The following is a 16,015-nucleotide window of genomic DNA, read 5'->3' on the forward strand; positions in this document are numbered from 1 at the left end:
CATTTCTAACATTTTGGTAAAGTCTATTTATTCACTGTGATTCCAATTTTGGCCCTTGGCTGGAAAAGCCTAAAATACTTACTATCAGGTCCTTTAGCAAAAAGATTACTGACTCTGGAACTTAACCTCATGGTTAATCCTCCCCTACCCATTTACTAAAGAGTAAATGGGCAGAGAAATGGGCCCTCCTTCAAAGATTTCAATCTCCACTTCAACCTTCTTACTGTTAGATTAGCTTTTTAATTCTATTAAATTTTATGTACATTGCCTTACTTATACCTGGAAAGTCTAGCTATAAACTAGTACAATATCACTCATTTTTATAGATGAGAGGACCAATGATTAAAGAATCTAAGAGACTTCCTCTATGCTTTATAGAACCCAGGCCAGAACATAAGACTTCTGACAGCTTTCATCCTTCCTTCCCGTACTGTGCTACCTAGCCCACCTTGCATTGCCCTCTCCAGAAAGACAACAAACATATCTAAACGCCCATTTAAAATTGCCTAAAGGCCCATTAAGGATAATTTTGTAGGAAAATAAGATTTTTAATATGGCCAACATTTACCAAGTGCTTACCAAGTGTTGTGAATGCACTGCATCTAGTGATTCAAAAAAATTCTGTGAAATGGAAGAAAAGATTCTTCTCTGGGTCTTCTTCCTGTTCCTTCATTGCTACTGACTCAGTCACTCATCCATGAAGATAGGTAGGAGAACCTGAAGAATAAGACATATATAGGAAGATGAATGGATAGATGATGGATAGATAGGTGAGGAATGAATGGATGAATGGACCACAGATAAACCTTTCCATTCTCTGAGTTGTGTTATGTTGTTAACATATCATTACCATACAGGAAATCACTGAAATTGTTACTAGTTTCTCTTGATTTCTTTTTTTAGATTTTTAAAAAAATTTTTATTGTAAAGATAATGAGTACATTTCTTTTTGAACAGTTACCCCTTCCTTCATTTTCTCCCACTTTCCCCCACTCTGATTTGCCTCCCGCCAAGTTGTAGTGAGTATTACTGTTGTCCTACCATTTCTGTGATTTCCCCTTCTCTTCCCCCAATCAGATAAACTTATATGGTATATATACACAATAGGATTCTATGCTTCCATCTGAAAAAAATGACATTTCCCCATTCATAAGGAAATGGAAAGACTTGGAAAAAATTATATTAAGCGAAGCAAGCCAGACCCAAAGAAACATAGGCTGCATGGTTTCCCTCATTTGTAACAACTAGAATATGTCTAGGATATTCTTAGCAGAGGATCACAATAGCTCAATAGTTATTGTGCTCACTAACATATGGCCATATAAAATGATACTTATCAAAATGAACCCCAAGAAATGGAAACAAGAAGTTTTTCTAAGTGTGCTGTTTGCAGTTATTTTTTTTTCTCTCTCCCCCTTTGGTTTATTCCCTGTTGTCACTGTTTTTTTTTTATTTCTGTATCCTTTGTCTTACATATATGTTTATTTCTTGATTTCTGCAGACCAAAAAACTTCTTTGTAGAAACTTCAAAAGCCCAAAACAGTGCAAACAGAAGCACTGCTAACTGTGCAGCCCACAGACCTTTCTGCCAGAGAGGTTGTGGTTTATGAGTATGGTCTCTCTGTCCTGCACCTCCTCATCCAGGGAGCTGGGGAGGTCAGCGTAGCCAGGAAGAAGACCTGAGGCAATGGACCTTCCCTAGAATGAAGCACATGGAATGACCTTTCTGGTCTTTCCCCCAAGACAACTGATGAGAATTGTTTTACCAACGTAAAATCAACCATTTTGAATATTAATCATAGGCAGAGTAAGTTAAGTACTATCTGTGTGCCAGAAAAAATGCTCTGAATTATCTCATTTAATCTTCCAAAACCTGAAGAAACAGGTATTGTTATTTTTCTTGACTTGAAGTCAAGGGAAAAGGCAAAGGAGGTTAGTAAACTTACACATGATCACCGCCAGAAAAACAGTGCCAGGGTTAGAATTGGGCAGGATAGCTGGCAAGCCCTCTTCTCTCCCAGTCAAGACTGAGTAGTAGTAAATTCTTTAGTATTGTTTTGTTTTGAGTTTTTTTAAAGACAGATTCTCACTAGTTCAGGGTAACCTGGAACTCTCCTGTCTTGGCCTCCCGAATGCTGGGATTACAAGCAAGTACCACCACACGTGACTAGTAAATTGATTTTTAAAAGTAGTAAATTGATTGTTCTGGTTGGCATAAATATTAACTACACAGCTAAAACTCTTCCATTTTCCTGTCATATGTGCTGAATCTACTCACCCTGTTAGAATTTAAATTGATGTTCGAATGCATTTATTCTCATACATTTGGTTGATAAGAATTTTATTTATTTATTTTTTTTAGCAAACGACAGGTCTGCATTTGGGTTTAGGTTTTGTTTGTCATTCTTTTCAGGCTCCAGAAATCATTCTGCGGATTGTTTCTCATCTTCCTGCCGTGGAAGCTTCAGGCAATGACTTCCAAGGTTCCTTCTTCTATCAGGTGCTGTATATTCATTTCCAGATAGGGGATATTAAATTCTGAAGTCTAGTCAAAGATAAGCAGAAGCAAAAGGGACATAAAACATTTTTCCTCTCTCAAATCCTGGCAAATTTTATTCCCTCTTAGAAATAAGTCATTTAGCTAAAACATGATAAATGTCACAAAGTAAGAGCTTCCCCAATCAGCAAAGTGGATATGTCCTGGCTGGTGCCCAGAAAAGTATAATGGGTTTTTTTGCCTACTAATGGATCTCTCATTATCAAAGCCAGGGTTCCAAACTGGTAATTCCTGTAAAGAGTCATAGTTCCAGTCTCAGGAAATCTTGCACAATCATCTTTTTTTCCCCCCACAGAAAAGGACCAGTAGTTCCTCAAACGTGTAGAAGTGCCTTGCTAGTAACTCTAAACTGGTATTAAAATCCAATGATAGCCTACTGGTAAACATTCCTGAGAAAGGAACTATCAGTCAATGTTAGAGGAATAGGTAATGTTTATACTTGACTAATACATCACTAGGGCCTTTACTAAGACCAAAAGACATAAAAATAACAGTACATCCTGGGCATTACTTCATTTGACTCTCAAAGCAACTTTATAAAGTAAGCAAGAATTAAATCTCATTTTACTGATGGGGAAACAAACTGAGGATTCACTGAGGATGTCAGCTGGGTGGCTTACATGCATTATCTCATTTACAACTTCCAGCAACCCTATGGCTCTCTTGTTATTTCCATTATGTAATCAGAAAACTGAGGCTCAGAGAGCATAAGTAACTTGCCCAAGATGTCAGGGGTAGCAAGAACAGTTGAGACCCAAGCCCTAGTGTGTTTTCACACAAAACTTCCTCCTAACCCAAAATTCATTCAAGCAACAGATCTCAGACTGTTTCAAATAATCTACAGCTTTTTCATGACAACCTATTGTGTCCTAGGAGAATAAATGAAAAAGCTATTTCAAATTGATTGCAGATTTGAGAGCTTCATTAGAATAAAAGCATGGAAGACAATAATCCTGAGAGTCCTCTAAGGCAGTAATCATCCAACTGTGGTCCATATAAACTACCTGAGTCATTTGATTAAAAAATGGAAATACATGGGCCCTATCGATAGCCACACAACCAGAAATTTTGAGACATCACCATCAAAATCACTGACTTGTGATTCCTATTCAACCTAAAGTTTAAAAATCACTGCTTAAGGAAGCAGTGATCAAAGCACATTGAACAGGAGGAGGTTAAAGAAGAGGAGGAAGAAGAGGGAGAAAAGGGAGAAAAGGAAAAAGGAGGAGGAGAAGGAAGAAGAGGAGAAAAAGGAAGAATTGTAATACTGTTCTGAATTTTTAAAGTTTGTTTTCTGTAGGACAGAAAGGAGGGGACACATTTGGCTAAAACAGGCCAAACTACTTGTTCAGAGAGTTGATCTAAAACAATCATTTTGTTCCTGTCCCACGTATCTTTATTTCAGTGTTTCCATTAGACAGGGATTTTTAATTGAGAGATAAAAAAAATCGTAGAAAAAATGTTCTCTGATGACATACGTGTCTGTGCTTGGTATCCTCTCCACTCAGAATGCTGAAAGCACACTGTTTGTTGGGAGAGAGTGTTCGGCATCTGTGGGAAACTTTGTTCTGCTATTGATCCATTGCCTGGCTCACATCATAGCTGGAGACCTCCACCAGGACTCCAACCCCAGCTTTCTGAGGTCATTTTACAGGTATTTATAACACATACAGAACTTGTTTCTTCTCTCAATTCTGCAACTGATACCCTATTTCCCAGGATTAAAAAAAATACTTTAAGCCTTGAAACATTTCACATATATTTGAGTTCCTGCTGGTTTTATCCTTTGGTCTCAACTGATTATGCAGAAAGAGAATTTCTCTAATCAAATTTCCTGGGGCAGCACACAACAAATTAGGTATCCTGACCACTTCCTCATAGTGCATGAAATCTGACAAAATGCACTCACCATTTCCTGAGAGAAGTGGACTTCCCATGAGAGCAGCGTCTCAGCTTTTTTTGCTGGCATTTATCTCTATACATGAATCTCACCAGACCTATGTTACTGAAGATGGAGACACTTGATTAGCCTTAAGCCTATTTTGAATGGTTTTTTGAAAGCTTTAACACCAACTGCCTAAAAGTTCTTCTGACCTGTCCCTTCTTTTCTGTGGCCAGGGGCTGAAGATCTATTTCAGGGAAGCATTCTCTACCACACTATAGCTGTCAGCTGCTGCCTGGGACCATAAGCTTGGTCGAAGCATAAGTACTATCCTGTTGGAAAAGCAGCTCACTTCTGAAAAAGAAAGAGATCTTCTCTCTAAACTCATTGAAAGGAAGTATGGGCTTCACTTGGAACCAGAGGCATCAGAAGAGGTAACTAGACCAGGTCTTGGTTAACACTGATTTCTTCACAAAGAAAGTGTCCCAGTGTTTGGCCTATTTGCATATCTGTGTCCTCCCCAAGATTTCATCGCCTTGACACTCAATTTGCTTTTCAACCCACACCTGAAAATATTTTTATTTTTAAAATTTCCATACTTTTTAAAAAATACTATTTTATAGAAAAATAGAGCCGGGTACTGGTGGTTCACACCTGTCATCCTAGCTACTCAGGAGGCTGAGATCTGAGGATTGCGGTTCAAAGGCAGCCCAAGCAGGAAAGTCTGTGAGACTCTCATCTCAATAAACCATCAGAAAACTGGAAGTAGCACTGTGGCTCAAGTGGTAGAGTGCTACCCTTGAGCTGAAGAGTTGAAGGACAGTGCCCAGACCCAGACCAAAAAAAAAAAAAAAGAAAGAAAGAAAAGAAAAATAGAAAAGTAGTGGATGCAAAGTTAAAAAAAAAAAAAAAGAAAGAAAGAAAAGAAAAATAGAAAAGTAGTGGATGCAAAGTTAAAGCTGGGATAGCAGCCACTTTTTTGAGGGTTCTATTTTCATAGTACTTGGGACTAAATTCAGGAAATTGTTAGGCAATTGCTCTACCACTTGAGCCATGCCCCAAGCCCTTTTGTTTGTATTTTGGGGTTGGATTTTTTTGTACTTTGTTTTCATTTTTATTACTATAAACTGTACAAAGGGGTTTCATTGTGATATTTATGTACATGCATATTATAGTCTTAGATCTAATTCAACCTATTATTCTTCCTTAGCATCCTCCTTATCCCCTTTTTGAAAGTTTCTGGTGGGTTTAATTATGCTGTTCTTATACATTTATAATGTTCTTCCTTCATATTCATCCCATCAACCTTTCCTTTTACAAATCCCTCTTTAATCTCACTTACCACTCTTCCTTTCAATCACTCAGCTCCACATGCACTAAGGATATGCCCTTAAAGGATTCCTTTCTTCTAAGGCAGTGCTTCTCAATCAGGAGTAATTTTTGTCCCCTGTAGGACATCTGGCAATGTCTGGAGATATTTTTGATTGTCATGATTCAGAGGAAGAAGGTGCTCCTGACAACTAGTAGGTAGAGGCCAAGGTTGCTGATAATTAGCATACAATGATTAGCAAAGTCCCCACAGCAAGGAATCACCTATCCCAAAATGACGGTGGTACTGAGATCCAACCAATCATTATATATGGATCTCCTCACTTTCTGCATGTCTTTTGCAATCCTGAGCTGCTCAGCTGGCCCTTACTCCACCATCGTTTCTTTTTTCCTATATCACATCTTCAAATGCTACAAAATTCACTTATTTAATTCTCTTCATCTGCCACAATATATCATCGAAGAGATGATGGTTGGTTTTGTTTCCTGATGTAGGCCATTTACCAGACTCATAACTTTAGTGTATTTACTCTGTTAATAAATATGCTTCTGATGCTATATACTGAAATGTCACAATCTACCAGAGTTGTCTATAAGACAGCTAATAGCAAACCTTTACATGCTTGTTACATTTCTGATATTCTCCTCTCCCATTGTCCTTACCAGATAGATGGTACTTTGAATTCTAATGTAGCTAATATTGACTGCTGTTGAAGAGGTTGGTATTTTATTTTAGAAGATTTGTATATAGAATGCGTAAGTCCATTTTCACGGAGAAGAACCAAGAGTACTTAAAGGAAATGAGAACAAGGGTAGTAACTCTGTCCCCCACTTTTTCTACAGTATACTAAGATAACGATCTTCTCCTCTTCACTAATATGGAATATTTCCTAAAAAGTATGCTTACTGTAGAGCAACAAATCCTAATATCAAGAGATGAATTAGGGAACAAAGATAAAGTAAGATTGGGGCTGGGGAGGTGGCTCAGTGGTAGAGCACTTGCCTTGCATGCCTGAGGCCCTGGTTCGATTCCTCAGCACCACATAAGCAAAAAAAAAAAAAAAAAGCCAGAAGTGGCGCTGTGGCTCAAGTGGTAGAGTGCTAGCCTTGAGCCGAAGAGCTGAGGGACAGCGCCCAGGCCCAGAGTTCAGGGCCCAGAGTTCAGGCCCCATGACCGGACCAAAAAAAAAAAAAAAGATAAAGTAAGACATCTATGTGCTCAATCAGCTTAAAATTATACTTTGCTACATGTACCTTCAAATTTATTAGTGTGTGTTCAGAGTCATAACTGAATATGACAGTAGAATAAAGGAATATGAATTAATAATGGTATAAATAAGTTACATTAGCAGTTACTTTAAGAACTTTCAAAAAAAAAAAAAAAACCTTACCCAGCACTAACAGTTGGTAGATCTTTGTGTGTTTGGTTCCAAACCACCCACACTAGTATTTTGTAAAGCTGATGGAAATGTTACTGAAGAGACAACCCCAAAGTCTTTATTTCCCTCATGCAGAGTAGAAACCTAATAGAATCAAAAACTAAAATAAATGATCACTGACTAGCCCTGGTTCCCAATCCATTTTATTTAAAATTATTGTCAATATTTGAGATGAAAACTACCTTAAAAACTTTTTTTCCTGTTGTAGAGCTTGAATTCTGGGCCTTGGCACTGTCCCTATGCTCTTCAGCTCAAGGCTAGCTAGCACTGTACCAGTTGAGCCACAGCACCACTTCTGTGGTGTTAAGGAATCAAACCAAGGGCCTCATGCATGCAAGACAAGCACTCTACCACTGAACCACCTTCCCAGCCCCCCTTTAACACTTTATTAAAATATAATACAGCTTTAAAAGTGGCTAATAAACATATGATTAAGTAAATTATCCAATATTAAAAGATTCATAAAGCTAGCATCCAGATTAAGTTTCCAGATGCATCCTGTTCAACCTTCTATACCCCTATTCCCTGACAATCACTATCCTCACTTCAAATATCATTGTTCTTGTGTGTTCATGAACTTGATGGAAATACAACGATAAATATGAGTTGATTCTTTTGCTTCTTTTACTCAACTTTGTGAGACTCATTCATATTGTTGCATGCAGTTGTAATGTATTGATTCTTTCATTGTGTGGATGGACAATTTATTCATTCTACTGCTGATACACAAGTGGATATTTTTCAGTTCAAGATTATTACATCTAGTCTTGTGCTCCTTCCAGTGACTACATAGAACCATATGTACCTAAAACACTTAGGACCAGAAATTCTGAGTCTTCAATCATTGCATAGATATACAGTGATTTTGGAATTCTAGTTAGTGTCACTATGCACTATCACTAGCAGGGATAAGAGTTTCTGGTTCTCTTACCTTCTTTATATTTTATCCACTCTTGAATATGTGGTATATTATGGTAGTTTTAATTTCTATTTCTTGATGAAGGGTGAAATGCAGTACTTTTCATGTATTTATACACCTTTAGAATATCTATATTTATAAGTCTTCAAGTTTTTTGCACATTTATCTATTAAATTGCCTATTACTGATTTCTAGAAATAATTTTTGCTCATTTTATAACATTTTTAAAAATATAATTCTTTGTTTCATTTATAGGTCTAGGAAGCAAATGGTGACCTTTTAATCTGTATAATTAAGAGACTCAATATATCAATTCAACATCTGATGAAACTAAGAGAGTTATTTGAAAATATCTGTACTATTCATGTATAAGTCACTTAATTGCATATTGTAGTTTGGGGTTTAAAATACAATGTAAGAGCAGCTAATGATATTACAGAAGAGAAGCAACCTGCTGATACTTCACTGTGACTAAAAGAATTAGACTTCATGTGTTAAAATATTTAATAAAAGTATTGACTTGACATCTTTCTGGATGTGCAAGATTTGTATATATTTCATTTAACCAGACTAACTTACTTAAAACTGTACTGAATCACATGAAATAGGATATGTTTGCACAATATTTGAGGTCCCATACTAAGAGTGCTTAAAAGACCAAGACTATCTGCTATGATAAATAGACTTATTATCTTAAGGCAGTGATGATTTCATGGAAATATTCAAATTTATCAAACTGTTAAAAAATAAAAGACCAAATAACATACAAAATTCTCTTTGGATTCCCTGGTTAGATAAAACATCTCAGGCAAGAAATCATCTGAAAATAAGTTTGGAGGTAGATCAGGAAAAACAATGCAATCACTAATATAATTTTTTTTGTTTTGTTTTGTTTTTGTTGGTGATGGGTTTTTTGAACGCTGGTCCTGGGTGCTGTCGCCTTAGCTCTTCAGCTCAAGGCAAGCACTCTACCACTTAAGCCATAGGTCCACTTCCGGCTTTTTCTGCTTATGTGGTGCTGAGGAATCAAAGCCAGGGACTCATGAATGGAAGGCAAGCACTCTACCACTGAGCCTCCTTCCCAGCCCACTAATGTATGTTTAAAAAAGAAAGAAAGAAAGAAAAAGAAAAGAAAGAAAATTTAAATATAATCTCCAAATCAAAAGCCTGCTCAGATTTCAAAACCAAATATCCAATATAGATAATTAGCCTATTGTGTTTCAAAATAAAGAGCAGTCTCCTAAACAATGGAAGAAAAGAAGGTTAGTAAAAAAATTCAAACTTTGTTTGTACACTTGGTAACGAGCAGTAACTGGTCAGTGAATTCAATGTCCATCTCTTATTTATCATCTTCACTCTGCAGCTGTTTTGTCACAACTAAGAAATATCTATACACAACTAAGGATTTAGCTCTAAATCCAACAAATCAAAATACTAATGGTAAATTACTGTAGAGAAAATGTGTTCAAATAAAAACACTTGTAGTAACATGACAAGATTTACCATTAAGGGTTAACAAAGAATTTCAAATCAAGCCATAAAGGATATCTGTGAATACCAGAAAGCTGAAATTCATGTTGTAGGGCAGGAAAGTTTGAGATCAAGGGGAGGGGGTAGAAGAATGGAGAGAAAAAGGGTGGGCAAATGAAGTCATAATATTCAATGCATGCCATGCACTGGTGGATCACACCTGTAATCCTAGCTACTCAAGAGGCTGAGATCTTAGGATCGCAATTCAAAGCCAGCCAGTGCAGGAAAGTCCATGAGACTCTTATCTCCAATTAACCACCAGAAAACCAGAAGTAAAACTGTGGCTCCACTGTGGTAGAGCACTAGCCTTGAGCAAAACAAAGAGCTCAGGGATGGTAGCCAGGCCCTAAGTTCAAGCCTCACAATTGACAAAAAAAAAGATAAAAGGAGGAAGGAAGGAAGGAAGGAAGGAAGGAAGGAAGGAAGGAAGGAAGGAAGGAAGGAAGAAAGAAAGAAAGAAAGAAAGAAAGGAAGGAAGGAAGGAAGGAAAGAAGGAAGGAGAGAGAGAAAAAGAAAGAAAGAAAAATTCAATATGTACTTGTGTGAAAATGAAACTATGTAAGCTGAGGGTTGGAAGAGATGTAGAGAATGATGAAAGGGATAACATTAATCAAGACGTATTATACTCACAAATTAAGGATAACTTAAAGATAATTTTTACTTTCACAAAAAACTTTTAAAAATAGTTGCTCAGTAGTAATACACTATAGCTATTCCATTTCTCCAACCTCACACTAACATCGAATTCTTTGTTGCTAGAGGATAATCACTTGGCTTCATTCAGTTTAAATGGTCAACAAGGACCAACATTCACATGTATTCATTGGATATATGAATTGAAACCACTTGCTGCCTTCATAGCAAAGACACCAACAAATGGGTGTTACTTATGAGAGTGGGTTGTGAGGGAGCTGAACTCTGATCTCCTCTGTGAACCAGGAACAGTTCAACAAAGCACATGTCCAGACCAAATGCATAACAACTTCACAAAATTAAAAGACTCTCTAGTATTTTGAAAAGAAGGTCTTTGTTTGATTTGATTAATATTGAGTTTGTGTCTTCAAGAACCTTATTTAGCTACTTACATAAATTATGAAAAATGTTTCCCAGAAAGCAAAGTAAAGATTAATTAAGACAGACACCTAAGATTACTGAGGCTAGTTAGGCCAAGAGTACAGGTCCCCTGGGAGAGTGGCAAAAAAAAAAAAAGTAGAAATTAAAGATCTTTCTTCCATGTTCCTCTTTCTTGGCTGAGTAAGGCACCTATTAAAACATGATCCCATTAATTTCCTGGCTGACTCTGGGCCTTCCAATTTCCATTAATACAGTACAGTAACAACTATACGCTTTTTAGTTAAGTACATGCTTCTTAATGGAAATGCCAAAGATTCAAAGGCAGAGATCATGTACTTCTTCCCACAGCATTCTGTATATTAATTGATGCTAATTAAAAAAAAAATCAAGCTGGGCACCAGTGGCTCATGCCTGTAATCCTAGCTACTCAGGAGGCTGAGATCTGAGGATCCAGCCAGGGCAGGAAATTCCATGAGACTCTATAGTAACTACTCAGAAAAAGCCAGAAGTGGCACTGTGGCTCAAGTAATAGAGCTCTAGCCCCAAGACCAGCAAAAATAAATAAGTTGATTAAATTAAAAAGTATACACACAGGGGAGGGGGGAGGCTGGGAAGGGATGGGAAGGGTAAACAAAGGAGGAGGCTGCAATGCTTGGTAAGAAATGTACGCATTATCCTGCCCATGCAATTGTAACCCCTCTGTACAGTATGTTCACAAATAAAATAAAATTAAAAATAAAAGTATACACACAGAGAACACACTGAGGGCATGGCTCAGGTGGCAGAGCACATATTGATGTAGGCCCTGGGTTCACCGACTAGTATAGGAAAAAAGAAAAGGTAGATTAAATATCTAAGCCCAGCGGGAAAAAATGAATAGATTTTGTAAATAAAGAAGTCATCCACACAATTTTAGAGCAAATAGAAATTTTAAACAGTGCTGTACCCATTAAACAGGAGCAAAGGGGAAAAAATAATACAGCAGCTACACTAACAAAAAATATTAATGTACAACACAAAAGAATAAAAGGGAGAAGAAATCATAACCCAGGGCACAGAAAGTTTCCTTTGATGCAAAAATATACAGTAACATTGATTCAAACATCCTGAAGCAGATATGACTATCTAAGAACAAGGTAAGACTGTAGAGAAAACTATCAATTGAAATCTAAAATATTATCATAGAATTAATAGATAGGGCAAAAATAGACTAGGCAGAATGGAAAATCAAATTGATTGGTAGAAATTAAAAACAATCATGGGAAAGAAACAAAAGAAATAAAGGGAAGAAAAAAAGAAGGGGGATTGGAAGCATAACTCAGTTGGTAGAATACCAGCCAATGAGTGCAACTATCAGGTATTAAGTTGGAGTCCTAGTCTCAGACCTAAAAAAGGAAAAAAATGAAAAAAAAGGATGAGGGAGGGAAGGAAGAAAGGAAGGAGAAAGAGAAGGAAAGAAAAAGAGAAAAGAAAGAAAAAGCAAAAAAGAAAGAATAAAGCAATCAGAAAAGTTGTAGGAGAAGTTGTACAATGGGTAGGAGAAAAAATGACCCAGCTTAGACAGTTGTCAAGAAGAAAGAAGAAAAGAAGGAGGAAGAGGAGGAGGAGAAGGTGGAAGGGGGGAGGAGGAGGAGGAGCAGCAGCAGCAGCAGCAGCAGCAGCTGGGCACTTGTGGCTCATACCTATAATCCTAGCTACTCAGGAAGCTGAGATCTCATGAGCATAGTTCAAAACTAGCCCTGGAAGAAAAGTCTGTGAGACTCTTATCTCCAATTAACCCCCAGAAAACCAGAAGTAGAGCTATGGCTCAAAGTAAGTGGTTGAGCAATAGCCTTGACCAAAAAAACCTCAAGGACAGTGCCCAGGCCATGAGTTCAAGCCCCATGACCAATAAAAAAATAAAGTAAATGTTCAAAGATGATATTACTATAAACTAGACTAAATCTGCAGGCCATTAAGAATTGTGTTTCAAGAAAGTTGGTTCAATTTAATGTTGGTATAATTCGTGGAGGGGAAGGGAAAAAACAAATCGTTTAAATAGGGATACAGGTGGACCCAGTGCAACAATGAGATGTACAAGTCATTATGTCAAAAAATGAACTTTATAACTTTGGTGGGGGTGGGGGGAGTGGGGAGGATCAGGTAGTTGGGGGGGGGGTAATGGGAAGGTTTGAGAAGGGGAAACAAAGGAGGAGGCAACAATGCTTGATAAGAAATGTACTCATTATCTTGCCCATGTAATTGTAACCCCTCTGTACAGTATTTTCACAATTAAATAAATTAAATAAAATAAAAACGTTGGTTCAGAATGGTCAAATGAAACATATGCTAAATATAGATTGTTCAGACTTTCCAACAAAAGAGGTTACTTATAAAAGGGTACGTGTTTATAAAATGGCAGGGAGTTTAAGAAATCACATTTGACTTCAGATTTTACCCAACAACATAAAATGCTAGAAACATTAGGATAATGTTAAGTCTGAGAAGTGACAAAGCAAAGAAAACATGGCCTAAAGTTAAAGTCACATAATAAATAGCACATCTCTGAATCCTTTGTGAAAAGATGAAAAAAATAGATTCCACACATTGAAAGGTTATTGATGAGAAAGTAATCCATTTAAATATAGAACTACAAACAGAAAACCTATGTGAATACTTGTCTCAGGACAGAACATTACCTTGTCACTAGGAATGGCATAGGAAATAAGGAGAAAAAAAAAACTTAAGCATGCTCATTTCTATAGCAACAAATCATCACTGCATCTAAAAGTGAAGGTTAAGAAGTTTAAGGATTGCTCCAGCTTCCTGAAATTTTTCCTCTATGAATTCCAGAGAAGACAAAGAAATAAAATACTTAGTAGGATGTTTATGGGTATTTTAATGCTTACTTTTAGTTTTACTTAAGGGGTTTTTTCCTTGTTTGACAAAAATAAATAAAATTAAATTTAAATGTTTATTGGGCAGCTCCTCAGTGTGGTTTTCTTATTGAACTGCTTCTCTGGATATCAATTCTTCATCTGTATATATACAGAACATTACTTCAGTAGTCACCACTCCATACTAAGAATAGCTATTTTTCTGCTGGATAGTAGGGATTTTTATTTTCTTGGTGATAATGTTTTTCTGCTTGGCTAGAATTCTTTATAAGAAGCAGGTATCCATTTCTATAAATACATCCTATTATGAAGTCTATTAAAACTATTAGAAACAAGTAAAAAAATTTTAAAGACATACAAAGGAAATGTTGGATCTTAAAATGTAATTTTCAGCAGGGCACCAGTGTCTCATGCCCATAATCCTAGCTACTCAGGAGACTGAGAACTGAGGATCACATTTTAAAGCCATCCTGGGCAAGGAAAAGACTCTTTTTACATTAACCACCCAAAACAGTTGCAACTGGAGCTGTGGCTCATGTGGTAGAACACTAGCTTTGAGCAAAAAAGCTCAGAGACATCACCAAGACCCTGAATTCAAGCCCAATGACACACACACACACACACACACACACACACACACACACACACACAATTAATTTTCAAGCCAGGCTCATACCTGTAATCATAGCTACTCAGGAGGCTGAGCTTTGAGGATCTCAGTTTAAAGCTAGCTGGGACAAAAAAGTATATGAGACTTTCATCTCCAATTGGCCAGAAAAAAGATAATTTTCACAAACAAGAATTTATAAATATAGAAGCCAGGCAACAAAGTTGAAGCTAGAATAATAGAGTATCAATATCAACCTTCCCTATATGAAAATCTACTTTAAAAACAATGGCTAATGAAGAAACAAACTTTTGTAACTTTCTTGCAAAAAAAAAAAAGATCTAGGAAGGTATTAAAAGCACAGTGCGTTTATTTAAACTATTACTTTTCATAATTCATTGAATTTATCACAAGTCAATATTTCCATTCTGTTATCTTGCCAGGCAATACAGTAATGTCACATAAACTTTATATAAAAGTATGGAAGTTAAAAGTACAACTAAAAACAGTTGTGACCTGTGTGGGAGGACTATTTGCATTCTTATCCTATTGTTGTTCATTTTTTCTCTATTTCACGGTCCTCTCAACCTTGTACTTATTTTCGTTTTAGGGCAAACAGGGCTTCTCCTCTGACTGCCCCACTGAATGTCCCACCACAGCATTATTATTATCATTTCTGTTGACCCAGTGGTACCTGTCTACCCTGTGCATCGCAGCAGGCCTATAACCCTTAGGGTTCCTATGGGCAGCATGATAAGCATTGGCTATGAGGCCCAAACTGCCACCCACCATTCTCTTTCTATAGGGGATGAAGAATGAAGGTTGGAAGGGCTGTTTGAAGATTTCAACCTAAAAAAAAAACAGAAATAGAGAAAATATGATGAATCCAGAACTAATATCTAGCTCTAACTACTAAATATAAACCCAGAGACATAAAATATATGCATATATGGAAATTGCATGGACATATCACAATGACATTTAACAAGAATATGTGCTAATAAAATATGAAATTACTATAAATCCACACATCCGAAGACTTTCAAAAGCACAAGGAGTACAAATTAATAGAAATGAAAGGAAAAAACTCTCTTTGGAAAATTTGGCAGCATTTTATGTGCCTTAAATTTAAATGAAGTTGCTTTATAACTTAAAGTAAAACTAATTCTTCAACTAAAATGAAAAACAAAACACCTTTATTTCAAATGCATGTGTATTCTTGCATTTTCCCCCTACCCAATCCCCTCCTGACCCTTGCCAGCCAAATCCAAAACTGCTTAATCCTGATCTCTAAAGGTCAAGAGCCAGAAAGATTCATTGTAAATAAGCCATATGACTGATACAGACACTTTGAAAAGACACTGCTATAAAAAGAATTAAGCTACTACAGACCTGATCACTAGATGGAAAAGGCTAAGTCTAAAAATAAAGAACAAATATTTTACAGTTTTATACATATGTGTATTTGTTTGTATGTATATTTGTTTGTATGTATATTTTAGAAACTGAACTAGAGTTGTGGCTCAAGTGATTGAGGGCCAATCATGAACAAGACAGCTGAGCAAGAGCACAAACCCTGAGCTCAAGTCCCAGTACTGCTCCTCACAAAAAAAAAAGTGGGGGTGGGATGGGAAGGTGGCTCAGTGGTAGAGTGCTTGCTTTGCATGCATGAGGCCCTGGGTTCGATTCCTCAGCACCACATAAGCAGAAAAAGCCAGAAGTGATGCTGTGGCTCAAGTGGTAGAGCGCTAGCCTTGAGCTGAACTGCTGAGGGACAGTGCACAGAGGCCTAGGGTTCAGGC

The 16,015-nt window shown here is 36.9% G+C and overlaps 1 protein-coding gene across 1 annotated transcript in view; it reads right to left on the reverse strand.

Annotated features, from left to right (window-relative positions):
* Window positions 1-14,819: 14,819 nt before the first annotated feature.
* Btg4 (B-cell translocation gene 4) overlaps window positions 14,820-16,015 on the reverse strand; it is a 4,141-nt gene continuing 2,945 nt past the window's right edge. The window contains exons 2-3 of the mRNA XM_013009484.1: window positions 15,231-15,252; window positions 14,820-15,062 (exon numbers count right to left, since the gene is read on the reverse strand). Coding sequence (XP_012864938.1) covers window positions 14,820-15,062; window positions 15,231-15,252 — 265 coding nt within the window. The remainder of the gene's footprint in view (window positions 15,063-15,230; window positions 15,253-16,015) is intronic.

Source organism: Dipodomys ordii, unplaced genomic scaffold, assembly GCF_000151885.1.
Source record: "Dipodomys ordii isolate 6190 unplaced genomic scaffold, Dord_2.0 Scaffold10, whole genome shotgun sequence".
Classification (NCBI taxonomy): domain Eukaryota; kingdom Metazoa; phylum Chordata; class Mammalia; order Rodentia; family Heteromyidae; genus Dipodomys; species Dipodomys ordii.